Source organism: Gallinula chloropus, assembly GCF_964237585.1.
Source record: "Gallinula chloropus genome assembly, chromosome: 25".
In the NCBI taxonomy this organism is placed as follows: domain Eukaryota; kingdom Metazoa; phylum Chordata; class Aves; order Gruiformes; family Rallidae; genus Gallinula; species Gallinula chloropus.
The window spans coordinates 5,640,563-5,651,109 of record NC_140110.1 but is presented as its reverse complement, the minus strand read 5'-3'; the positions used below and the strand labels follow the sequence as shown (position 1 = coordinate 5,651,109).

General features: G+C 59.7%; 1 protein-coding gene across 1 annotated transcript; it reads right to left on the bottom strand.

Moving 5' to 3' along the window:
• Nucleotides 1–426: 426 nt before the first annotated feature.
• Nucleotides 427–9,548, bottom strand: LOC311200912 (scavenger receptor cysteine-rich type 1 protein M130-like; the record flags this gene model as incomplete). Its single annotated transcript, XM_084275215.1, has 12 exons — nucleotides 427–505; nucleotides 2,171–2,258; nucleotides 2,469–2,552; nucleotides 2,984–3,079; nucleotides 5,051–5,361; nucleotides 5,450–5,540; nucleotides 5,980–6,294; nucleotides 6,606–6,920; nucleotides 7,004–7,320; nucleotides 7,996–8,305; nucleotides 8,448–8,756; nucleotides 9,530–9,548. The coding sequence occupies 12 exons, from the start codon at nucleotides 9,546–9,548 to the stop codon at nucleotides 427–429; spliced, it is 2,334 nt and encodes a 777-aa protein (XP_084131341.1).
• Nucleotides 9,549–10,547: the final 999 nt, after the last annotated feature.

Sequence of the window (10,547 nt, the reverse complement as noted above, 5' to 3'; positions counted from 1 at the left end):
CAGACCTACTGGCCACACTGTTTTTGATACAAGCCAAGATGCTGTTGTCCTTCCTGGCCTCCTGGGTGTTGCAGAATGGCTTGAGAAGCAAGGCCATGAGCCTGTGGAGCAGCTGTCCAAGCAGTCACCTGTGTAGCTCAGTCAGACCAGGCCCCACACCGTGTTGGTGAGAACAGAAGGGTCACCAATCGGTCAGGGTGTTCTTGTGTCTCGTGCAGCAAGGCCACAAGATGTGGGAGCAGGAGGTGTGATAAGGATTCAGTGCTCCTGGGACTGAGAAAGAGACATGATTCCCAGGCTGCCAGATGGGTGGAGTATGTAAATGTAACCTTTAGCTAAGAGCCAATTAGAATACGACAAGTACAACACGTGGTAGGAACAGTATCAAAGGAAGGGTGTGCTTGCCATGAAGTTGAAGTTGCTTTATCAGTCACACTGATTGGCAGCATCTTCCCTCTCATCGTGGCACCCATCCTTGGTAACAGTCTTGGTAACAGTCTCTTCCCTTGAAAGAATTTTGGGAAAAATGTGAGAATTAGGAAATTTAGGGGGAAAATAGAGGATTTGGGGGGAAACGTGAGGATTTTGGTGGAGATATGAGGATTTGTGGGAATTCCTGTTTCCTTGGGCATGGAGAACATCCTGCAGTGAGCAGAGGTGAAGCTGGGTGAGTCGTGGCCGGGATTCCAGGAAGAATTTGGGTGAAATTCCAATGGTTTTGGAGTTTGTGCTTGAACAAGACCTGGATCTTTGTGCCAGGACGCTGGGGAGATGCCAGGAGGTGGGGACATGGCAATGGGGTGGTGACCACCATCAGCACCACCACCACCATCTCTGGCACAGTAGTCGGTGGCCGTGTCATCGTCATTGACTGATGATGCGTATCGGGCATCAAACCATCTCCAGCCCCTTCCCAGAAAACCCATCCCAGGGTCTTTGATGGTTGGATCAAGAGTTGACCCAGTTGACCCAACCCTTGGCCATTGGCCTCCGGCTTTGACCGTTTCCCTCCAGCTTCAACCCCTTTCACCCCAACACTCAACTGGTCACCCCAACCCTCAACTGGTCACCCCAACCCTTTATTCAGTGTCAGAGCATTCTCTGTGTCCCTCCCCCTCCAGAGGATCCTTTGGGTTTCTTGACAGTGGCAGAGATGTTACTCTGTGTGGGACTCCACATCAGTGGCTTTGGCAGCAGAGAGGCAGCAGGAGCCCCAGTGAGAAGGGAAATTGGGCTCCCCATTCTGGTTCCCCCATGTCCAGGCAGCCCTGCAGCAGCCCTACTGCTGCCATCAGCTGAGCACATCAGCAGAGGGGGTGCTGCTCTGTGAGGGTGGGTTTAGAAAGGGCACAAATGCCAGACTGGGACAGGGGTAAGGGAGGAGGGGGGAACATGAGGAAAGATCCCAGACACACCAGGGTCAGTGAGGAAGGAGGGGGAGGAGGAGTTCCCTCCCACAGAGTTGAGAAGGAGAAAAATACCCCTTCCTACCCCAAAGGCTTTAATTGGAACAAGTGGGGAGGCAGAGAGTGACCACAGGAGAATAAACAGAGAGCAAACCCCGGGCTGTTTCTGCTGCCCCTGGGAGAAGGGAGATGGGTCCCTGGTGCTCAGGGTTCTCCCAGCTGCACAGACCTCTCCTCCCTCCTGGCTGCACCCAGCTGCATGGCCGGGACAGGCTGTGCTGGCCCAGGGCTCAGGGGCTGCTGTGCACTGAGCTCTGGTGTCACAGCCTTGGTGTCCTCAGGGGGATGTGCCAGAGACACCTCTTCAGCATCGTCATAGCCTGTGCTGTCCTGGGGAGGGGACCAGGCATCTCCCTCAGCTCCAGGGGCCTCAGCACGTCTCTGGGGGTGCAGGTGTGTCCCTGCAAGCAGCAAGGCAGCCCACTGAGTGATCGTCCCATGAGGTGCCCGTCCTGACCTGTACATCACCTTCCTCCCTTCTCACCAGTGAACCTCCCTCTTTCAACAACCCCCCACCTCCCCCACTCCTGCAAGGAAATCTCCCAGGGCAGGTTCCCCCACTGCAGATTTTTGGGCTCCCAGTACGGCAGCAATTCATCTGGCACCCCAGGAACCCTCAGCACTGTCTTTCCCTCTCACCTCCAGGTGCATCCCTGGGACCAGCTCCATCCTCTGGTGCCCTGGGCATTTCCCAGTCTCCTTGCCCAGACACAGGATCCTCCTCAGGGTCAGAAACCTCCCTGGCATCGTCATAGCCATCTGCTGGGTCACCTCTGGGCAGGACAGGCATGTCTGAAAGGGGAGGGGAGATGCTGACAGAGAGAAGACACATCCTGCAGAGCAGAGGAAGGGAGGATGGGCAGGGACATGGGCCTCAGACACTGGATTTGGCAGCACCAGAGGATTCCCCTGCCCATTTCCTCCCCTGCTGCTCACGGTGACACTGGTGTCCATCACCAGTGTGCAGGGAGGAGAGATCCACCCCTTCCTGCCCCCCATTACCTGGTGCTGATCCTGGACCATCCTCCTCCTCAATGTCCTCATAGTGGGTCTGCATCTTGCCCAGGGACCCCTCTGAGTAGGAGCCTGGAGAGAAGTGATGGAAGTTTTATGGGGTGAGTTCTGCTGACCCAGCTTGTGCTCAGTGCTGCTGGGGACAGGGGACCCACCGAGCCCGGGCTGCATTGGATGAGGGGTCAGGAGTTTCCTCGCTCTCCTGGGAAAACCCCAACTCACAGGGGCTCCCAGAGCTGCCCCGGGACAGCCCCTTCCCTCACCCCTCAGGTGACAATGGGATGTAGAGACATGCAGTGAGGGGCTGTCCACTGGCTGGGACAGGATGAGCTGGTGAGGATGAAGCTCTTCTCCAACAACAAGACCTGGCTGCTCTCCCCACAGAACCCACAGCCCCAGTGCTGCAGGGACCTTGGGCCAGGGGGCTGCAGGGGGTCAGTCTTAGGTGGGGGCCAGGGGAAAGAGCCTTAGAGATATGGCCCCCATGAGGGACCCACACCCACCTGACATGCTGAACCTTGGCTGCTTCTCCAATGCTGGGCTGTACCCGATCTCCTCGTACAGGGCCTCAGGGAAGGGCTCCCAGGCTCGCTCAGAGGCTGCAGACAGAGGCAGGGCTGGCTCAGGGATGTGGCTCAGGGATGGGCAGGGAAGGGATGGATCCTGATCTGCTCCCCCAGCCCTGTTCCCCTGGCTCAGCCCAGGACTGTCCCACAGCACAGCCCCACTGTGCTGTCCTCTCACTCCTGCCACTTCCTCAGGAAGGGTAAAGTCCCCTTGGAGATGGTCAGGGGCAGCAACACCCTCACACCCTCCCTCAGAGACAGCACTTGTGCCCCTCTGGACCTTGGATCCTGTTCCTGGTGCTGAGCTTGGAGCAGCTCCTGCCTTTCCTCTCCCCTGGAGCTGTCCACTCTCTGCCCAGTGGATCCATTACACAGCCCCTGCCCTGCTGGGGGGAGGTAAGGGTTGGATGGAAGAACAACCAGGGGTCCTGATGCTGAAAGGATGGAAGGTGCTGCCCAATGATTGTCCCAGCATCTCACACTCCCAGAGCCCCCTCCCCATCTCCCCAGAGCACTCCCAGCGTTACATCCTCATCTATCCCCCTTTATCTCATCTCCCCAGCCCAGCTGTGCCATTTCTCTCCCGGCCCCATCCCTGACTCCCCCCATGTCTGGACTCTCTCTCCCCCTTCCTGCTGGTTGCCCGTGGTCAGGCAGTCAATGGGGTGACACATGGGACTGTGGGCAGCACACACTCCTGTCCCCCCAGCTCTGCCTGTACCACTCACTGACACCCCACAGCACCCCTGGCCTTGCCAACACCCATCTTCACCTGGGACCATGGAGAACAAACCCACCTCTGCGCCCAGCCCTGGCGCTCCACGCTTGCCCAGCCAGGAGGGCCAGGAGCAAGCAGAGAAGGGCTCCCAGGATGATGCAGATGATGACAAGCAAGGACTCTCTCCTGCTGCTGGTCAGACGGCCCCGGGTGGCATCTGCACAGGCAGGAAGCCAGAAATAGCAGCCCCAGGCCTGGGAGAGGTGGGGGGCTGTGACACCACAGTCCTGACCCCGTGACACCGGGGTAAGGGACCCCAGGGGTGAGTGATGGGGAAGGTCCCACCCTTCTGGGGACTGACATCCCACCTCGGTAAGTCCCACCCTGGCAAGCAGCCCCTTCCCCCTGGCTGTGGGTCACAGCCTGGCCCTGGGAAGAGCCGGCGCTGACACACAGGGCAGGTTACCTGCTCGGGGGGTTGGTGTTGTGGTCCTGGGTGCAGCTGCAGAGGAGGAGAAGGAGAGCTGTGGGTTAACTGGGATACTGCTGTGCTGGGTAATGGGAATACTGAGGGGCTGGTTACTGGGGATACTGGTGGGGTGGTTACTGGAAATACTGGTGGGACTGCCATGGGCCTCTCCCAACCAGTATGCACCCACCCTCAAACCAGTACGAACCCCCCAAAAAACCGTTATATACCCCCCGAAACTAGTATGAACCCTCCAAACCAGTACAGAACTACCCAAACACAGTATAGATGCCCTAAAACCAGTAAAAACACCAAAACATGTATGAAACCCCAGAAACCAGTATAGAACTACTAAGACCAGTATAAAACCTCACAAACCAGTATAAATTCCCCTAAACCAGTATGGACCGCCAAAACCAGTATAGAATCTCCCAAACCAGTATAGAACCCCAAACCAGTAGCGAATCCCCTCAAACCAGTATGAACCCCCAATAAAACCAGTACAGAATACCCTCAAACCAGTATAGACCCCCCTGAAAACCAGAATGTACCACCCAGACCAGTACGAACACCCCAAAACCAGTATAGCACCCCTCAAACCAGTATAGAACCCTGAAAAACAGCTGCAGAGGAGGAGGAGGACACGTGCTGAGGGGCTGGGTGTGCAGGTCCCGGGGAGCCTCCTCTCTGACCTCCCTGGCACATCCCAACACACTGGCCCTCCTGTGGGGCTGCTCCTTCAGGGGTGGCCAGGCAGGAGCCCAGGGCCCTGCTCGGGGCCACGGGCAGGACAGTGCAGCCCCCGGGAGATGCTCACCCGAGCAGTTGACGGCAGCGTCCTCCTTATGCCGGCAGGCGCCGCTGTCCCCGGGCCGGGCCCAGCAGTGCTGCAGAGACGGCTCTGTGCCCCGGCACTCCACCTGCTCCAGCCAGATGGGGCCCGTCCCCTTCCCAAACGCCGCCTCGCCCAGGGCAGACACTGCGGGGCCACAGCCCAGCTGCCGGCACGCCACCGCCGCGTCCAGCATGTCCCAGGAGTCGTCGCACACCGTCCCCCAGGAGCCGCGGTGCCAGACCTCCACTCTGCCCGAGCACCCGCTCTCGCCTCCCACCACACGGATCTTCTCCCTGTCTGGAGAAGGCAGAGACCCCTCAGGGCTCCAGGGCAGCAGGCAGAGCCCTGCCAGGGGAGAGAGGCCTGCAGAGGAGCAGCTACCTGTGCAGCTCCTGGAGTTTTGGCACGTGGGATCCAGGGTTGGGGCCGTTCTTGTCTCTCTGTCTGTAGAAGGAAATGCCGTGGTGAGGGGCTGCAGCAGGGGGGTCGTGTGGCAGAGAGCGGGGCTGAGTTCTGCCTGTGCATCCCTGAGTCACCTTGCTCAAGGGAGCAGCTGAACCCCGGTCACTCAGGGGACACACCCAGCAATGTGGGGGACCCTGACTGCTCAGCCCCCAAGGGAGCCTGGTTCACAGAGGGCAGGATGGGGGACACTGTTTGGAGCCCTGATGGGTCTCTGTTGAGACCTCTCCTGCAGACACCTCTGCCTCCCCCAGGCTCTGCTGGCAGCCTGGCTGCCCACTGCTGCTGAATGTGTGGGGTCCGAGAGCTGAAGGCTCCTTTGTGCCACCACCAGAAGCAGAAGGGTCTGGCATGGAAAGGAAAAGCCCCTGTGGGCTCTGTCTGTGTCTGACACTGCCCAAAACTGAGCAGAATCTGGGGATGCTGGTGCCCAGGTGGCTCAGAGTTACCCTGGCAGGTGATGTGGGTCTCATCACGCAGGTCAGTGCAGGACTGTGGGTGCCAGGGAGTGGAGGGACACTGCCAGAAGGAGCTGTGACTCTTCCCACACTCCACACGATCCACCCAGGCACGGCCAGGCAGCGTTCCATAAGTCAGGAATGGATCCAAGGATACTGCATCCCCACAGCCCAGCTCCTTGCAGGCCAGAGACACCGTTTGGGGAGTCATTGAGTTGGAGCAAACGCTGCCCCAGGTCCCGTTATAGAAAACCTGCAGGCGCCCGGAGCAGCTGTCGTTCTTCTCCAGCCTCAGGGCCACAAACTCTGCGAGGAGAGACACCAAAGGGAACAGGATGGTGCAGGGCTGTAGGATCAGGGGTGCCCCTGAAGCCCCCAGACAAGGAAAATGCATGGCCAGACAGTCGCCCTGGCAGCCCCTGACAGACAGACAACCCTCTCCTCCCCGCTAACCCTTGGGGAAAACTCCCCAGAGTTGCCATGTGGGACAGAGAGGACCTGTGCGTGGGTGTCCCCAGCATGGGCTTGGGCAGGGGCTCAGCAGCAGCCATTGCCAGCTCTCCCCTTGTCCCAAGCTCCCCTGTCCCTGGGCTCCCAGCACAGCTCCCAGCACAGACCTGAGCAGACGACTCCGGCGTCCTCTTTGTGCCCGCAGTCAGGCTGCCCCCAGGGCCCTGCCGGGCAGTCCCAGAGAGCAGCTTCGGCCCCCGAGCAGCTCACGTTGCCCAGCCAGACCTGCCCGGCGCCTTCCCCGAAGCCAGCAGAGCCAACGGCCTCCACCGCCCCTCCGCAGCCCAGCTGCTGGCAGACGACGGCGGCGTCGGGCAGGTCCCAGCCGTCATCGCAGACGCTCCCCCAGCTGCCCCGGTAGTAGATCTCCACTCTGCCTGCACAGCGCCCGGGCCCGTTCACCAGCCGCACCCGACGGCTCCCTGCAGCAGGAAGAAGCCCAGCTGCTGTCAGGGGATGGTGCCCACCCAGCCCAGAGCCTGGGGGTCCCTGCAGTGCCACTCACCCCGGCAAACGACCCCCACGTCCTCGGCAATCCCGGCTGCCAGCGCGCTCTCGGGCAGGGAGGTGTTGCAGAGGGTCAGGTTGGACTCATGCCCTGCGCACCGCACCCCTCGCAGCCCCACAGGACCCGTCCCTCTCTCGGGCTTTGGGGGGTTGTAGGCTCTCTCTGCCTCTCCACACCGCAGCTGCCGGCACACCACGCTGGCCTCCTGCACGTCCCACTGGTCATCCAGGACTCGGCCCCAGGTCCCGCGCTGCAAGATCTCCACTCGCCCGTCACACCGGCTGCCTCCACCCACCAGCCGCAGGGCCCCGGAGCTGTCTGAGCCTGGGGAGAGCAGCCATGGCCCAGCCTCAGCAGCACCAGAGAGCCCAGAGACCTGCCGTGCCTCTCCAGGCTCTAGAAGCCTGATGGAGCCCTTGAGACCTATTGCCTGCCCCAAGCACTCTACATTGAGCTTCAGGAGCAGCTTTTCTCATGGTTGGTTTCCCAGGGACTGAGCCCTGCTGGGCAAGACACTCTCTTTGCTCTTGGTGGGGCACAGACACCCCAACATGTCCCTGCTGAGGCAGATGGGGCAGCTTCTGCAGGAGGGAGCAGCAGATGGTGGGATGGCCTGGGGATGGGCAGCACCAGGAGAAGCCTTCCTCATCCTGAGCCCTGGCACTGCTGATACATGGGACACCCCAACATCTCTGCCCCTCTGCAGCCCTGGGTTCAGGGACTGGGAGCTGGTTTGACCCCAAGGCTGCTGGTGGCTCAAGAGACTGACCCCTGCCCCAGGAGGGCAGAGATGTCTGACCCTGTTCAGTGTCAGCTCTCCCACCTCAGAGCGTTCAGTGGGAGCAGATCAAGCTCTCCAGATCACTCCAGGTGAAGGGAGGGTTTCTCCAGGGAGAAGCTCACCCTGTGCCCACCATGGGGTCCCTTGCTTTGGGTGGCCATGTCACACCCCAGGGGACAATGGGGGTAAGACGCTGTTTTCCCAGCACTCACCTGAGCAAATGACAGCAGCGTCCCTGTCATGGGAGCATGGGGAGGCTCCCAGGGCAGTCACTGGGCACTGTCCCAGCTGGGCTTCTGTCCCATCACAGTGGAATGACTCTCTCCAGGTGGGGCCGGTGCCTCTCCCAAAACGCCCTCCTCCAGGAAGGGACTCGGCAAACCCACAGCCGAGGTGGCGACAGAGAACGTGGGCGTCCAAGAGGTCCCAGTGGGAGTCACAGAGGGTGCCCCAGGTCCCCAGCACCTGGACCTCCACCCGCCCATCACAAGCCGTGCTGCCATTCACCAGCCTGAACCCTGGGGACAGAGGAAGAGGAGAAAAGGGGCATTGGTGCTCTTCACCCCTCCTGCCTTCAAACCCAGTTGTGTGTCCTGTCCCCATCCTGCTCCCTCCCCCCAGCTCATCCTCAGCATTCAACACCCCACCCTGAGTCCTTACTTGTGCAGATGACACTGGCATCGTTGGCGTGGGTGCAGGGTGGGTCCTTGTGGGACCCTGTGGGGCAGAAGGCCAGAAAGGATTCATTCCCCAAGCACTGCAGCTCTCTGTCCCAGATGGAACCAACACCTTCTCCAAAATGAGCTGCCCCAGGGATGGACAGGGCTACCCCACACTGCAGCTCTTCACAGACCACGTCAGCGGCTTTGGGACCAAAGTCTGAGTCACAGACAGTTTTCCACTGTTTCTTATCACGGATCTCCACTCGTCCTGAGCAGGGGCTGCCCCCTCCAACCAGCCGCACAAACCCTGGAGCAAGCAAAGACCCCTGTTTGTTCCCAGAGCCCTCTGGCATTGTCCTGAGCATGTCTCACCCCATCTCTCAGGTGGCTACAGGCCAAGAGCCTCACAACCATCCCAGCAGCTCCCAGTGGGTGCTGATGGTACAAACACACCAGAGCCCCTCCCTGCTCTCCAGAAATCAGCACAGCACTGGGGTCTGGTTGTTCTCCCACAGCCACAGCCACAGGCACTGCTCAGATAAACTGCTGCTCTTCTAGAGACCTTGGGCTGCTGGGCATCAGCCCCAGGCCCTGAAGCACCCAGAGCTCTCTGGCCCGAGGTGATGGGCCCAAGTGCTATTGGATGCTGCAGCCTTCTCTGCCTACATCTCATGGAGTGACCCTGTAAGAGGCAGGAGGTAGCCAAGGGCCACCCTGCTCTTCGTCCTAATCCCTTTGTTCCTCCCCTCTGAGTAGCTCCTCTGCTTTGGGACACTCCTATCTACCAGGGAACATAACTCGAAAAGCCCTGGCCACCTTTGTTCCTTCCCTGGAGCTGCGCATATCATGGGAGCTGCTATGAGGTCCTCATGGCTTCCAGACAGGTTTTCCTGAACACATCTATCTCCCTACACCAGGCAGCCATGGAGCATGGGCTGAGCCACATTAGGGGTCAGGCAATGACAGGTTCCCACTGGGCTTTCCTCAGAGACCAGGGAAACCATCAATGACAGTCTCAACTCAGCAGTGACCAGCCACACCAGGCCCTTTTCCAGTAGCCCCTTGCTGCCCTGAGGGTACACTCAGCTCCCTTCCCCATCGTGGCCACAAAGGTGGTGACCAGCTGGCCCCTTACCTGAACATGTCACTCCAGCATCCCAGCTGTGATAACAGTTCTCTTCACCTGAGCCATCGTTTGTGCACTCAGACAGGGCAGACTCGGTGCCATCACACCTAACACGGTACATCCAAATGGGGCCAGATCCTGGCCCAAAGTATGCATAGTCATGAGCTGCAACAGCATCCCCACAGCCCAGCTGCTTGCAGACCACTGCAGCATCGTTAATGTCCCAGCCGATATCACACACTGTCCCCCACTGTCCCTGTTGTTTCACCTCCACTCTTCCAGCACAGCGTCCACCACCATTTTCCAGCCTCACCTCTGCAGCCCCTGCAAGCACAAACATGGAAACCTTCAGGAGAGCACTGAACACTAGACCACAGGTCTGGAGGTTCCTCCTTCCCAGGAACCAGTGTGCATGATGTATCCTTCCAAGCTGTCCTCAGGGCAATGTCAGGCTCACATTGGTCCCCAAGGCTTTCCCCATGCTGGAGGTGCTCAGCTCTAACCCCACTGGGTTATTCACAACCCCACAGCCAGCAGCACCTCTTCCAAACTCAACCACCACCTTCCCCTTCCCACCCATACACTGTGCCCGGATCTTCACAGGGCACAATCTCCCCACAAGACCAGACCCCCCCTGCACAGCCCTGTGCCCCCAGACCCACAGGGAAAGGCACAAATTCAGTTGACTTGAGCCCTGTCTGCCCCTCATCTCAGTGGCACCTCCAAAGACACCCCATTCACAGAGATACCTCGATGTTCCCACTAGTGCCCGCTCACCCTCTCTTTGGGACCAAGATGCTGCACTTACCCCTGCACAGATGAACCCAGAGCAGCAGCCACAGCACCCGAGGGGACGGGAGTCCCTCCATCCCCAGCCTCAGCCTCCTGTCCTGCTGGAACAGCCCTGCAGCACCACACTGCCTGTCACAGCTCCTGGGGACCCACAGAGACGACAGTGATGAAAGGGTACTA